General features: G+C 38.7%; 1 protein-coding gene across 6 annotated transcripts in view; it reads left to right on the top strand.

Annotated features, from left to right (window-relative positions):
- Nucleotides 1–9682, top strand: part of ZNF569 (zinc finger protein 569) — a 159669-nt gene extending 149987 nt beyond the window's left edge. For all 6 annotated transcript variants that reach the window (XM_080644803.1, XM_080644806.1, XM_080644804.1 and 3 more), the window contains one exon: nucleotides 5522–9682. In XM_080644803.1, coding sequence (XP_080500929.1) covers nucleotides 5522–7344 — 1823 coding nt within the window. In that variant the 3' untranslated portion in view covers nucleotides 7345–9682. The remainder of the gene's footprint in view (nucleotides 1–5521) is intronic.
- Nucleotides 9683–12041: the final 2359 nt, after the last annotated feature.

Genomic DNA, 12041 nt, shown 5'->3' with positions numbered 1-12041 from the left:
GTTAAAGTATTATTTTATTTTTCTTTATAAAAACAGGAGTGTCCCGGAGGCAACCTTGGAATGTGGTCTATTATTATTCAAGAACTGCCCTTTATCATGGAAACATTAATCTGTGTTTCCCAAACACAGCTTGTATATTTTCCTTGTGTCATTTTTGCCATCTTCCAAAGAAAAATAGTCTGGGGCCTATTCTATAGCATCTGTGAAGAAATGGGGTTTAGACTAAGAGGCCACCCAAAATTGGGTGGGGCACCTCCCCCTTGAACTAGCCTTTTTCTCTTCAAGGGTATAGAAGTCCCAGATGTGTCCCTAAATTGAGAGAAATGCCTCATCTTTTCAAATTTCAAATGATGGACTGGGAAATAAAACCATGGCAAAAATTAGACTTTTAAGAATGCTCCTGAGAGCAGGCGTCCATTTTAAGAGTCACCAAGAAACTTGGTAATTAATGGGCTGGGGCCTTTTTTAGTTACCTCCCTTTGTCTAGGGAATTTTCCTGGGACCTGTGTTATCAGCCACATGTACCGCTCATATTCTTTCTCCCCACCCCCACATTCTGTTTGCTCTGGGAAAATTTAGTAATAGCCTGGCCATCTACTGTTTCTTTTCTATTAAGATAAATTAAAGGCATGCTTAATCATTAAACCAAATGAAAAAGACAGATAAAAAAACAATCAACAGACACTCATATATATGATATTTACAAGTGCGCATAACACATAGATAAGACTTGATAAATCTGAGTTCTTTTCATGAATCTTTCAGATGTTTTACATTGCCTGGGACTTACAGCCAGATATGGCTTAGATCTCGGCCTGTTATTCACAGATGATATCATATTCTGCTCTCCATAGCACTGACTGGCATCTAAATTTTTTCAGCTAAAATCTGCCAGTCACAAGGCATCATATGGTAATTTTCAGACAAAGCATTAAGGAGTCCTTTTGTAAAAGGACTTTTAGCCCTATTTTCTCTAGTTGATGAGCCTTCCCACACTAGAGGCAGAGGATCTGGAGCCTTAGGTTTTACAGACTTAAACCCCCAATATGAAATGGGCATAATGCAATTCAAACAAGAGCCCACATAGTTAAAGATGATAAGTTACTCATTTTCCTTGAGCATGCAAGCTAAAAATTTACAATGATTTTTTTTTGCCTTTTACTCAAATTCTTCCTCATTATAACCTGGCTGATTAAAGACATCCCCATCCACTTATGGTCACAACTCCGAAGCTGGCATGGGCTTTGTGCACAGTGAACTTCCCATCTTTCCGGTGAATTTCCACTTTTCCTTTTTCACTTCGTTTTTTGCTCAGGCAAATCTTCTCCAGTCCCTGTTCTAGGTGCCAGATGCCATGACCTTCGTGGCGAGGTTCAGGATCTGAAGGAGGGGCCGATGTACAAATGAAAATACCATATAAGAAATATGAATTTAGAAGGCATTGGGGGCCAGGTGGAGCCTCTTTCTTGAAGAGACACACTGAAACTGGGTCCTGTCTGCTTTTATTCAGATTTAGATACACATCTTGCCCTCAGTAAAGCATGACAAACAGGTAGCAGACAGACTGTCTCTAAGGTCAATAAAGATCAGTAAGGTCCAGTAAACATTTACTTGGAGGCTATCAGGTCAGGAAATTGCTTTGAGCCACCACTATCTCAACATGAACAATTGGTGCTTAGCATCAGCCCTCCTAACACTTAAGGTCCATCAGCCTTCCACATTCCTTGGTGCGCTCTCATGACAATATTGGCAAGCGGTGGCTTCCTGCACTGCTCAATCCCTCCACACCCATATACCCCCTCCAATGGCTGCCAGCTTGCTCTTTATCTGAGAGTCTGTCTCTATTTTGCTTGTTAGTTCATTTTGTTTATTAGGTTCCACTATACTTACTCCCCATCCAATCATACTAGATAGACTCACTTTTATGTTCTAACTCTCATCTACTTTTTACCTTCCCATTATTTGTTTTCATTTTATTAATTACTGCATTATTCAATGTTATTTATTTACTTTTAAAAATATAAAATACATGCTTATAGTACCACTTTTTAAAAACTAATAAAGTATGTATATTGAAAATTAATTATTCTTTTCTTAAACCATTTCTTCTCGGGTGGCAAACCATAGCATCATTCTACTTGAAGCTATTACTTGTATTTTTAAACATTCTTATTGAAACCACTTTAAGTTATTAGGTTATCCTGTGATAATTGTCATCTTTGCTGTTGAATGTTTCTTTCCAAGAATGTGATATGTCTCTTGACTTAGTTTTCTAGGGCTGTCATAACAAAGTGCCACAAACTGGGTGGCTTAGAATAACAGAAATTTGTTCTCACAGTTCTGGAGACTAGAAATACTAAATCAAGGTATCAGCAGGGCCATGCTCCCTCTGAAACCTGTGAAAGGACCCTCCTTACTTTTCAGCTTCTGGTAGTGCCAGACATTCATTTGCTTGTGGCAGCATAGCTTCAACCTATATCCACCTCTACATGGCATCTTTCCTGTGTTTCTCTTTGTGTGGCATCCTATCTAATAAAAAAGTAATATGCAAATTGACTGTACCTCTGCTACACCCACAAGCCACGCCCACCAGCCAATCAGGAGCGAGTATGCAAATTAACCCAACCAAGATGGCTGCGGCCACGGAGTGAGCAGGAGGCTTGGGTTTCCCCGGCAATGGAGGAAGCCAAGCTTTCCGCACACCCTGGCAGGTCCAGGCCTCTACTCAAGGCTACAAAGTTTCAATTATAGAAGATAAATAAATCCCAGATACCAGGGCCTCTGCTTGGATTGCTGGGGGGCATGGCCAGCCTGCAAACCACCATAGGCCCCTCGCCTAGGCCACCCCACACCCCAAGGGAACACCCAACCTGACCCAGGACACCCTTCAGGGCAAACCAACTGGCCCCACCTGTGCACCAAGCCTCCATTCTATATAATAAAAGAGTAATATGCAAATTGACTATCACTCCAACACATAAGATGGCTGCCCCCATGTGGACACAAGATGGACACCACAAGATGGACAGCAGGGGAGGGCAGTTGGGAGGGACCAGGTCTGCAAGGGAGGGCAGTTGGGATCAATCAAACCTGCAGGGGAGGACAGTTAGGGGTGACCAGGCCGGCAGAGGAGGGAAGTTGGGGGTGACTGGGCCTGCAGGGAAGGGCAGTTGGGGGGGACCCAGGCCTGCAGGGGAGAGCAGCTGGGGGGAACCAGGCCAGCAGGGGAGGGCAGTTAGGGGTGACCAGGCCTGCAGGGGAGGGCAGTTAGGGGCAAACATGCTGGCAGGGGAGCAGTTAGGCATCAATCAGGCTGGCAGGGGAGTGGTTAGGGGGTGATCAGGCTGGCAGGCAGAAGCGGTTAGGGGCAATCAGGAAGGTAGGCAGGCAAGCAGTTGGGAGCCAGCAGTCCTGGATTGTGAGAGGGATGTCCGACTGCCCATTAAGGCCCGATCCTGGTAGGATCGGGCCTTAATGGGCAGTCGGATATCCCTCGAGGGGTCCCAGGTTGGAGAGTGTGCAGGCTGGGCTGAGGGACACACACCCCAGTGCACAAATTTCGTGCACCTGGCCTCTAGTTCTTTTCATAAAAACACCAGTCATATTAGATTAGGGATTACCCAACCACCATGACCTCTTCTTAACTAATTGCATGTGGAATGACCCTATTTCAAAATGACTTCACATTTTAAGGTACTGGTGGGTTAGGACTTCAACACATTTTTTGGTGGTAAGTACACAATTCAACCCATTACACCATTTTATTTATTCACATCTGTGTATGCCTTTTAAAGTTTTCTTATAATTTTGAGATTTCTATTAAATTTATTCCCGTATTTTCATATTTTATTATATTTTTAAGTGTAGTCTTATATTTTTGTAACTATTTTTATATATGAAGGTTATTGAAACTTAATATTTACTAATATAGTGAATTTTATGAGTTTCTTTATAATAATTTTAATGACTCTTTTTTAAAGTTAAAATAATTTTGAAACTTTTATTTTTATTTCTTTTCATTTTAATAGGAACTATTTAATCATTAAAAAATTTTAAAAATAGCCAAAACCGGTTTGGCTCAGTGGATGGAGCGTCGGCCTGCGGACTGAAGGGTCCCAGGTTCGATTCCGGTCAAGGGCATGTACCTTGGTTGCAGGCACATCCCCAGTAGGGACTGTGCAGAAGGCAGCTGATCGATGTTTCTCTCTCATCGATGTTTCTAACTCTCTGTCCCTCTCCCTTCCTCTCTGTAAAAAATCAATAAAATATATTTAAAAAAAATTTTAAAAATATATCTTTATCGATTTCATAGAGGAAGGGAGAGAAAGATGGAAACATCAATGATGAGAGAGAATCATTGACTGGCTGCCTCCTGGGGATTGAGCCTGCAACCTGGGCATGTGCCCTGATTGGAAATTGAACCGTGACCTCCTGGTTCATAGGTCGACACTCAACCACTGAGCCATGCCAGTGAGTTTATTGGGGTGACATTGGTTAACAAAACTATAGAAAGGTTTCTACATCTCAACAAAACATCAACTGCTTACTGTATCATGTGACAATTGCCAAGACTAAATTCTCTTTCCATTTGATTTATCCTCCTTTTGCTCTTTTGGACCTCACCCAACCCCTTTCCCTCTAGCTATCACCATATTGCTGTGTATATGTGTGTGTGTGTGTATGTGTATATATATATATATTTGCTTAATCTCTTCACCTTTATTTCACTCAGCCCTCCAATCCCCCCTTCCCTCTGACAGCTGTCAGTGTGATCTATGCATATGTACTTGTTTATATTTTGTTTGTTAAATTATTTTGTTTTTAGATTCCACCTATAAGGAAGATCTTATGGTATTTGTCTTTCTCTGACGAGCTTATTTTGCTTAACATAATAATCTCCAGCTCCATCTATACTGGGTTTGGTATTGTTTGTTTCACACAAAAGATTGGAATCTCTTCTTTTTTCTTGTAACATTTTGCACATGAGAGTTGGCCCTTAAATGTTTATTAAAATCTCATGTTAATTTCTCTGCATCTTTTCTATTTGTTTTGTTTTTAGTGCACTTCTTTTTAAGTTTTTCTGTTTATTTTATGGAAATTGGTTTGATAGGTTTTTATACCTTATAGCCATTTTGGTCATTTACATTTATGAATGTATTTCAATAAAATCCTGAAAAATATTTTTATGATTTTTAACCTCCTGTCTTTGTGTTTTTCTCTATCATTATTTCTTCTTACATTATTTGAAATTCTGTATTCTCTTTTATTTACTGAACAGCTTATCTTTTTTCTTTCATATCCCATTTAAAAGCAATCAAGGCTATTTGTGTTCAGAGATGTCTGCCTCTATATTTACCTTCCTAAAATTTTCTAAATCTTAGAAAATAAAAGATATATGTTCCTGGAACTTAATAGCCAAAAACTAGGACTTAAGTCAATCCTATAATAGCATATTTTTGAAATTTTATTGATATAATATTGGAAAAATTTACAAGTAACATTTATTTGTAATCTGTTTTAGGAGAAATATGGAGACTTGATGAACATCAGAATATACAGGACAGGCTTTTGACACAACTCGGAAATAAGTTCATAAAAGTATTGAATGAAGAAAAAGTCAGTGAATGTCATAAGAAAATTTCTTATGCATTTTCTCCAAACTCAGAGTTTTACTCTTCTGTTCACAACCTCTGTGACTATAACTTATTTGGAAAGTGTTTAGAACATAATTTTGACTGTCAAAATAATGAGAAAATCCTTATAAAAAAGGAATACTGTGAATATAATGAACCTCTAAAGTCATCTGGCAGTAGATCATCACATTTTGTAGTAACCCCCTTTAAGTGTAATCATTGTGGAAAAGGATTTAGTCAAACCTTGGATCTCATTAGACACCTGAGAATTCATACTGGAGAGAAACCCTATGAATGTAAAAACTGTAGAAAAGCCTTTAGCCATAAAGAAAAACTCTTAAAACATCAGAAAATTCACAGTAGGGAACATTCTTATGAATGTAATGAATGTGGGAAAGCTTTCATTAAAGTGTCAAATCTCATTAGACATCAAAGAATTCATACTGTAGAGAAACCCTATGCATGTAAGGAATGTGGGAAATTCTTCAGCCAAAAATCAAATCTTATTGATCATGAAAAAATTCATACTGGCAAGAAACCTTATGAATGTGATAAGTGTGGAAAAGCATTCAGCCAGAAGCAAAGCCTCATTGCACATCAGAAAGTTCATACTGGAGAGAAACCTTATGCATGTAATGAATGTGGTAAAGCTTTCCCTCGAATTGCATCCCTTGCCCTTCATATGAGAAGTCATACAGGTGAAAAACCTTATAAATGTGATCAATGTGGAAAAGCCTTCTCTCAGTTTTCCATGCTTATTATGCATGTGAGAATTCATACAAGTGAGAAACCCTATGAATGTAATGAATGTAGAAAATCCTTCTCTCAAAGCTCAGCCCTTACTGTACATATGAGAAGTCATACTGGTGAGAAACCTTATGAATGCAAGGAATGTAGAAAAGCCTTCAGCCACAAGAAAAACTTCATTACACACCACAAGATTCATACTAGAGAAAAACCTTATGAATGTAATGAATGTGGGAAAGCATTTATTCAGATGTCAAATCTTGTTAGACACCAGAGGATTCACACTGGAGAAAAACCCTATACATGTAAAGAATGTGGCAAAGCCTTTAGCCAGAAATCAAATCTTATTGCTCATGAAAAAATTCATTCTGGAGAGAAACCTTATGAATGTACTGAATGTGGTAAAGCCTTCAGCCAAAAGCAAAACTTTATTACACATCAGAAAGTCCACACTGGAGAGAAACCTTATGATTGTAATAAATGTGGTAAAGCCTTCTCTCAAATTGCATCCCTTACTCTTCATCTGAGAAGTCACACAGGGGAAAAGCCTTATGAATGTGATAAATGTGGGAAATCCTTCTCTCAATGCTCATTGCTTAATTTGCATATGAGAAGTCATACAGGTGAGAAGCCCTATGCATGTAATGAGTGTGGAAAAGTTTTCTCTCAAAGAACTTCCCTTATTGTGCATATGAGAGGTCATACTGGTGAAAAACCCTATGAATGTAATAAATGCGGAAAAGCCTTTTCCCAAAGCTCATCCCTTACTATACATATACGAGGTCATACGGGTGAGAAACCCTTTGACTGTAGTAAATGTGGAAAAGCCTTCTCTCAGATCTCATCTCTTACACTTCATATGAGAAAACATACAGGTGAGAAGCCTTATCCTTGTAATGAGTGTGGTAAAGCTTTCAGCCAAAAGTCACATCTTGTTAGACACCAAAAAATTCATACTCCTTAGAAATAGAAACCCTATGAATATAGTAAATATGGAAAAACCTTCAGAAGTAATTAGCACCTCCTTTCATATCGATTACAGAGCAGAAAACTATGAATATTGGAAAGCCTTTTGTAGAAGTCACACACTCGTGAAACATGAGAATTCTTATGTTTTTAGATCCCACCTAATTCTTAATCTAAGGTCACACACTCGTGAAACATGAGAATTCTTATGTTTTTAGATTCCACCTAATTCTTAATCTAAGGTTAAGAATTTTATAATGAAAAAGCTAATCATCAAAAACCTTTAGCAGATATCTTATCTACTAATGATATTTATTTATCATTCTAATTAAAACATGAAACAAGATGTCTTCTGAGGCCATTCATGAACACTGTAACATGTGATTAATGTTCTAACATGTTAAGCCCAAGGATTGTTGCTTATCAACATGATACTTGGGCTCCTAGCCAATGTATTATTAAGAAAAAGATTGGGGGGAAAAGAGGAACTATAAAATTAACTTTATATGAGAAACTAGAGGTTTGGTGCATGAAATTCGTGCACAGGCAGGGGTCCCCTCAGCCCAGCCTGCACCCTCTCCAATCCGGACATCCTCTCACAATCCGGAACCACTGGCTCCTAACTGCTCACCTGCCAGCCTGCCTGATCACCCCTAATGGCATCTGCCTACCTGCCTGATCACCCCTAATTGCCCCCCCTTCCAGCCTGATCACCCCTAACTGCCTCTGCCTGCTGACCTGATTGCCCATAACTGCTCCCCCGCTGGCCTGGTTGCCCCTAACTGCCCCCCCCCCCGCCAGCCTGATCACCCCTAACCTCCTCTGCCTGCCTGCCTGGTCACCCCTAACTGCCTCCCCTACCGGCCTGATTGCCCCCCTGCCAGCCTGGTCACCCTTAACTGCCCCCCTGCTGGCCTGGTTTCCCCCGACTACCCCCCACCTGCTGGCCTGATCACCCCTCACTGACCCCCTGCCAGCCTGGTCGCCCCACACAGCCAGCTGTTTCGTTGTTGCATAAGGGTGTCCCGATCACTTTGCACATTACCCTTTTATTAGTATAGATCATTAGAAAATGTGTTGATATAAAGTATCTAAGAATAGATACAATAAATTACTATATGTGTAAAATTATAAAACATTTTGAAGAGCATAAAAGAAACCCTTAATGATTTAGAAAAATAACACTGAAAAAACTTGGCATTGTTAAAAACACTTTTTCACAAATCTTTTATTATTTAGTTATATTTTAAGAATTTCATAAACTGAATTCAAATATTATATTGCAATACAAAGGACTACAAATAGCTAGAAAATTAGAAACAAAAGAGAAGACAGTATACTAGATATCATTACATACTTTATTTAAAACTGTGTTATTTAACCTGGCTGATGTGGCTCAGTGATTGACCCATGCACCAGGAGAAGATTCATACTAGAGAGAGTATGAACCTACCAGGGGGTAGATTCATATCCCATTTAAAAGCAATCAAGGAGGTCGAGGTTTGATTCCCAGTCAGCGCACATGCCTGGTATACTGTCTCTATCCCCAGCAGGGGGCATGTTGATGTTTCTCTCTCATCAGTGTTTCTATCTCTCTCTCTCTAAAAAGTCAATAAAAACATTTAAAAAAACTGTGTCATTTAAACAATGTGTTCTTGAGGAGTAAATAAATCAGTGGAAACAAATTGAGGATTGGAGGAGAGATGTGGATTTTGTGTATGATAATGCTATGGAAATCATTGAAAGGATGGCCTATTTAATAAATGGAAGATTCATATTAATAAAAAGTATTAGCTCTCTATTTTTTACCATATATAAAAATAAAATCCAAATAGATACAAACAATACAAAGAGTAAAATTTTTAAACTATGATGAAAATAGAATATATTTATTAATACAGTTTTTTTAAAAAAAACAACAACACATAAATGTGAATCAACTTATTTTCGTGTATTTGTTTCAGAGGCACCCACATGTGCACAGAGATATATGTGCTCACTGTATACTATTTTGATTTATTGTCTTTAGAACACCCAAATATATATACAAAGAGATATATGTTATGGTTTGTATCACTGTAAATTGGACATAGCAAAAATTTCTATTAGTAGAGAGATAGAGTGATATGATGTGATTACTTGTGATAGAATACGGTATTGGCAGAATAAAAATTTGACAGATCATATTATATAATATTAGGAGTAAAGAATAGTACTGTATATTGACCATGGATCCATATATTACTGTGGATTTCAAGTTTAGGAAGTGGAAAAAGTTTGGAGGGAGTAGTTATATTTACCTGTAATATTTCTTAAAGAATAAAAGCAATTATGACAGTGGTAACAAATCTGGTAGTCAAAATTATGTTGCTTTTGTTTGTATTCCTTTATTACCTATTTTTCTATAAATGAATCAAGTTGGTGCAGGAAACCTGCACCCACAGGTATAATTTTTTAAATGGATTCTTATTTTTTATCAAATACTGACATTTTATAGAGAATTATTTTTCCTAATACACAAACCAAACCTGAATTAAGATAATGCTTTGCTTACATGTTCTCATAATGTTAATTATGATAATAAAAATCAGCAATATATTGCTTTAGTTTAAAGCCAGGTTTTGTAAAATTTAATTTTTATTTCAAATACCATTTATCCCTAGTTTAAAGTAGTAAAATAACAAAAGAAATATTCAATATTTTGGATAACCAACTTTCCATTTAGGAAAATAAATTGCCTACATTTGGGCTAGTTTCAGGAGAAGAGGCCACTCATGCACACTATAACATGTGATTAATGTTCTAACATGTTAAGCCCAAGTATTGTTGCTCACATCAAAGCAGAATAACTTCAGTGTATCTCAATAAAGTTTTCTTTGGCTTCTGGATTTTTAAATGGGGATGCAGATGCTCATGATTTTATATATGTCAGGTAAGAGCCCAATGGATGTGAAAGGTCACTACCACAGCTGTTTTATATAGAGGCCTTAAAATTTTTTTGGTACTAAAATGTCCTTTTCTGTGAATAGCCCATTTATATATTGTGTCTATTTTTTCTACTTTCAAAAATGTATTTATTTAGAAACTAGATAACTAGAGACCTGCACCCTTTCACAACCTGGGACCCCTCAGGGGATGTCCTGATGCCCGCAGGCCAGGCCAAGGAACCCTACTGGTGTATGAATCCATGCACCTGGCCTCTGCTATGCAAATAATATCTTTGGTTAATCTCCACCCTCCTTCTTCTCCCCTTCCCTCTGAGATTCATCAGTCTGTTCCATGTTTCCATGCCTGTGGTTTCTGCTCCTGCATTGTGCATCTGCCCCCTGGTAGTCAGTGCATGTCATAGCGACCGGCCAGTCAGCCGGTTGCTTAGGCTTTTATATATAGATAGATAGATATAGATAGATAGATAGATAGATAGATAGATAGATAGATAGATAGATATAGACATATTAAGTTAAAAATATGCACTAACTGGTTTGGTTCAGTGGAGAGAGCATCGGCCTGCAGACTGAAGGGTCCCACATTTGATTCTGGTCAGCCACATACCTTGGTTGCAAACTTGATCCCCTAACCCTGGTTGGGGGTATGTGGTGGAGGCAACCAATGGATGTGTCTCTCACATCTATGTTTCTCTCTCTGTCTTCTTTTTATTCTTTCTAAAAGTCAATGCAAAAATATCCTTAGGTGAGGGTTAACAAAAAATAATAATCTATTAAATACTATTTAATTTGTATACCCCACATTCAGTTTTTTCTGATAGTAACATCTTGCATAACTATAGTGCAGTATCACTGTTCCTCTATAGGTAATGTATAATTTCTTTGAAAAATGTTTTCTTCTTTCCAATAGCTAAGATTTGGAAACAGCCTAAGTGCCCATCAGCAAATGAGTGGATTAATAAACTGTGGTACATCTACACAATGGAATACTACACTGCTGTTAAAAGGCAGGAACTCCTACCATATGCAACAGCGTGGATGGACCTAGAGAGCATTATGCTAAGCAAAATAAGTCAGTCAGAGAAAGATAAATATCACATGATCTCACTCATTTGTGGAATATAATGAACAACATAAACTGATGAACAGAAGCAGACCCAGAGACAAAAGCATCGATAGACTGTCAAACCTCAGAGTGAAGGTAGGGGAGGGTGGGGTAAGGCAGAGAGATCAACCAAAGGACTTGTATGCATGCATATAAGTCTATCCAATGGACACAGACACCAGGGAGGTGAGGGCATGAATGGGGTGTGGGGGGTATATGGGGGAAAAGGACACATGTAATCTATACTAATAATAGCCTAGGTGGTCATCACACCCTAATGTCATCAAAAGATGGCCGTGCACTGAGTGGAGGCAGGCCCCAATGGAGGAGGCAGGTCGCAGCAGGGGTGGGAGATCAGGCCTGTAAATATTTCTTTTCCGCGTCCAGCGTGGCTAGAGAGCAGGTCCAGTTCCTGAGTAGGGGAAGCTGGGGATTGAGAAAAATGAAAGAAAGAGACAAGACACAGAGATAGAAGGAAAAAGATGGGACTGGGTGGGACCACTGCCCTCTTCTAAGGGAGAAACAGTGACCCAGAGCAGATGCAGTGTGTTTATTTTATACCCCCAAATACCAGGAAGTTTTCCTATCCATTCCTGGTGCTTGGCTGGATTTACATAATAAAATCCACCCCCTGGCACCTGGGCT

This window comes from Plecotus auritus, assembly GCF_963455305.1.
Source record: "Plecotus auritus genome assembly, chromosome: 10".
Taxonomy (NCBI): Eukaryota; Metazoa; Chordata; class Mammalia; order Chiroptera; family Vespertilionidae; genus Plecotus; species Plecotus auritus.
The sequence above is the reverse complement of the archived record's forward strand: the minus strand, read 5'-3'. Positions and strand labels throughout refer to the sequence as shown.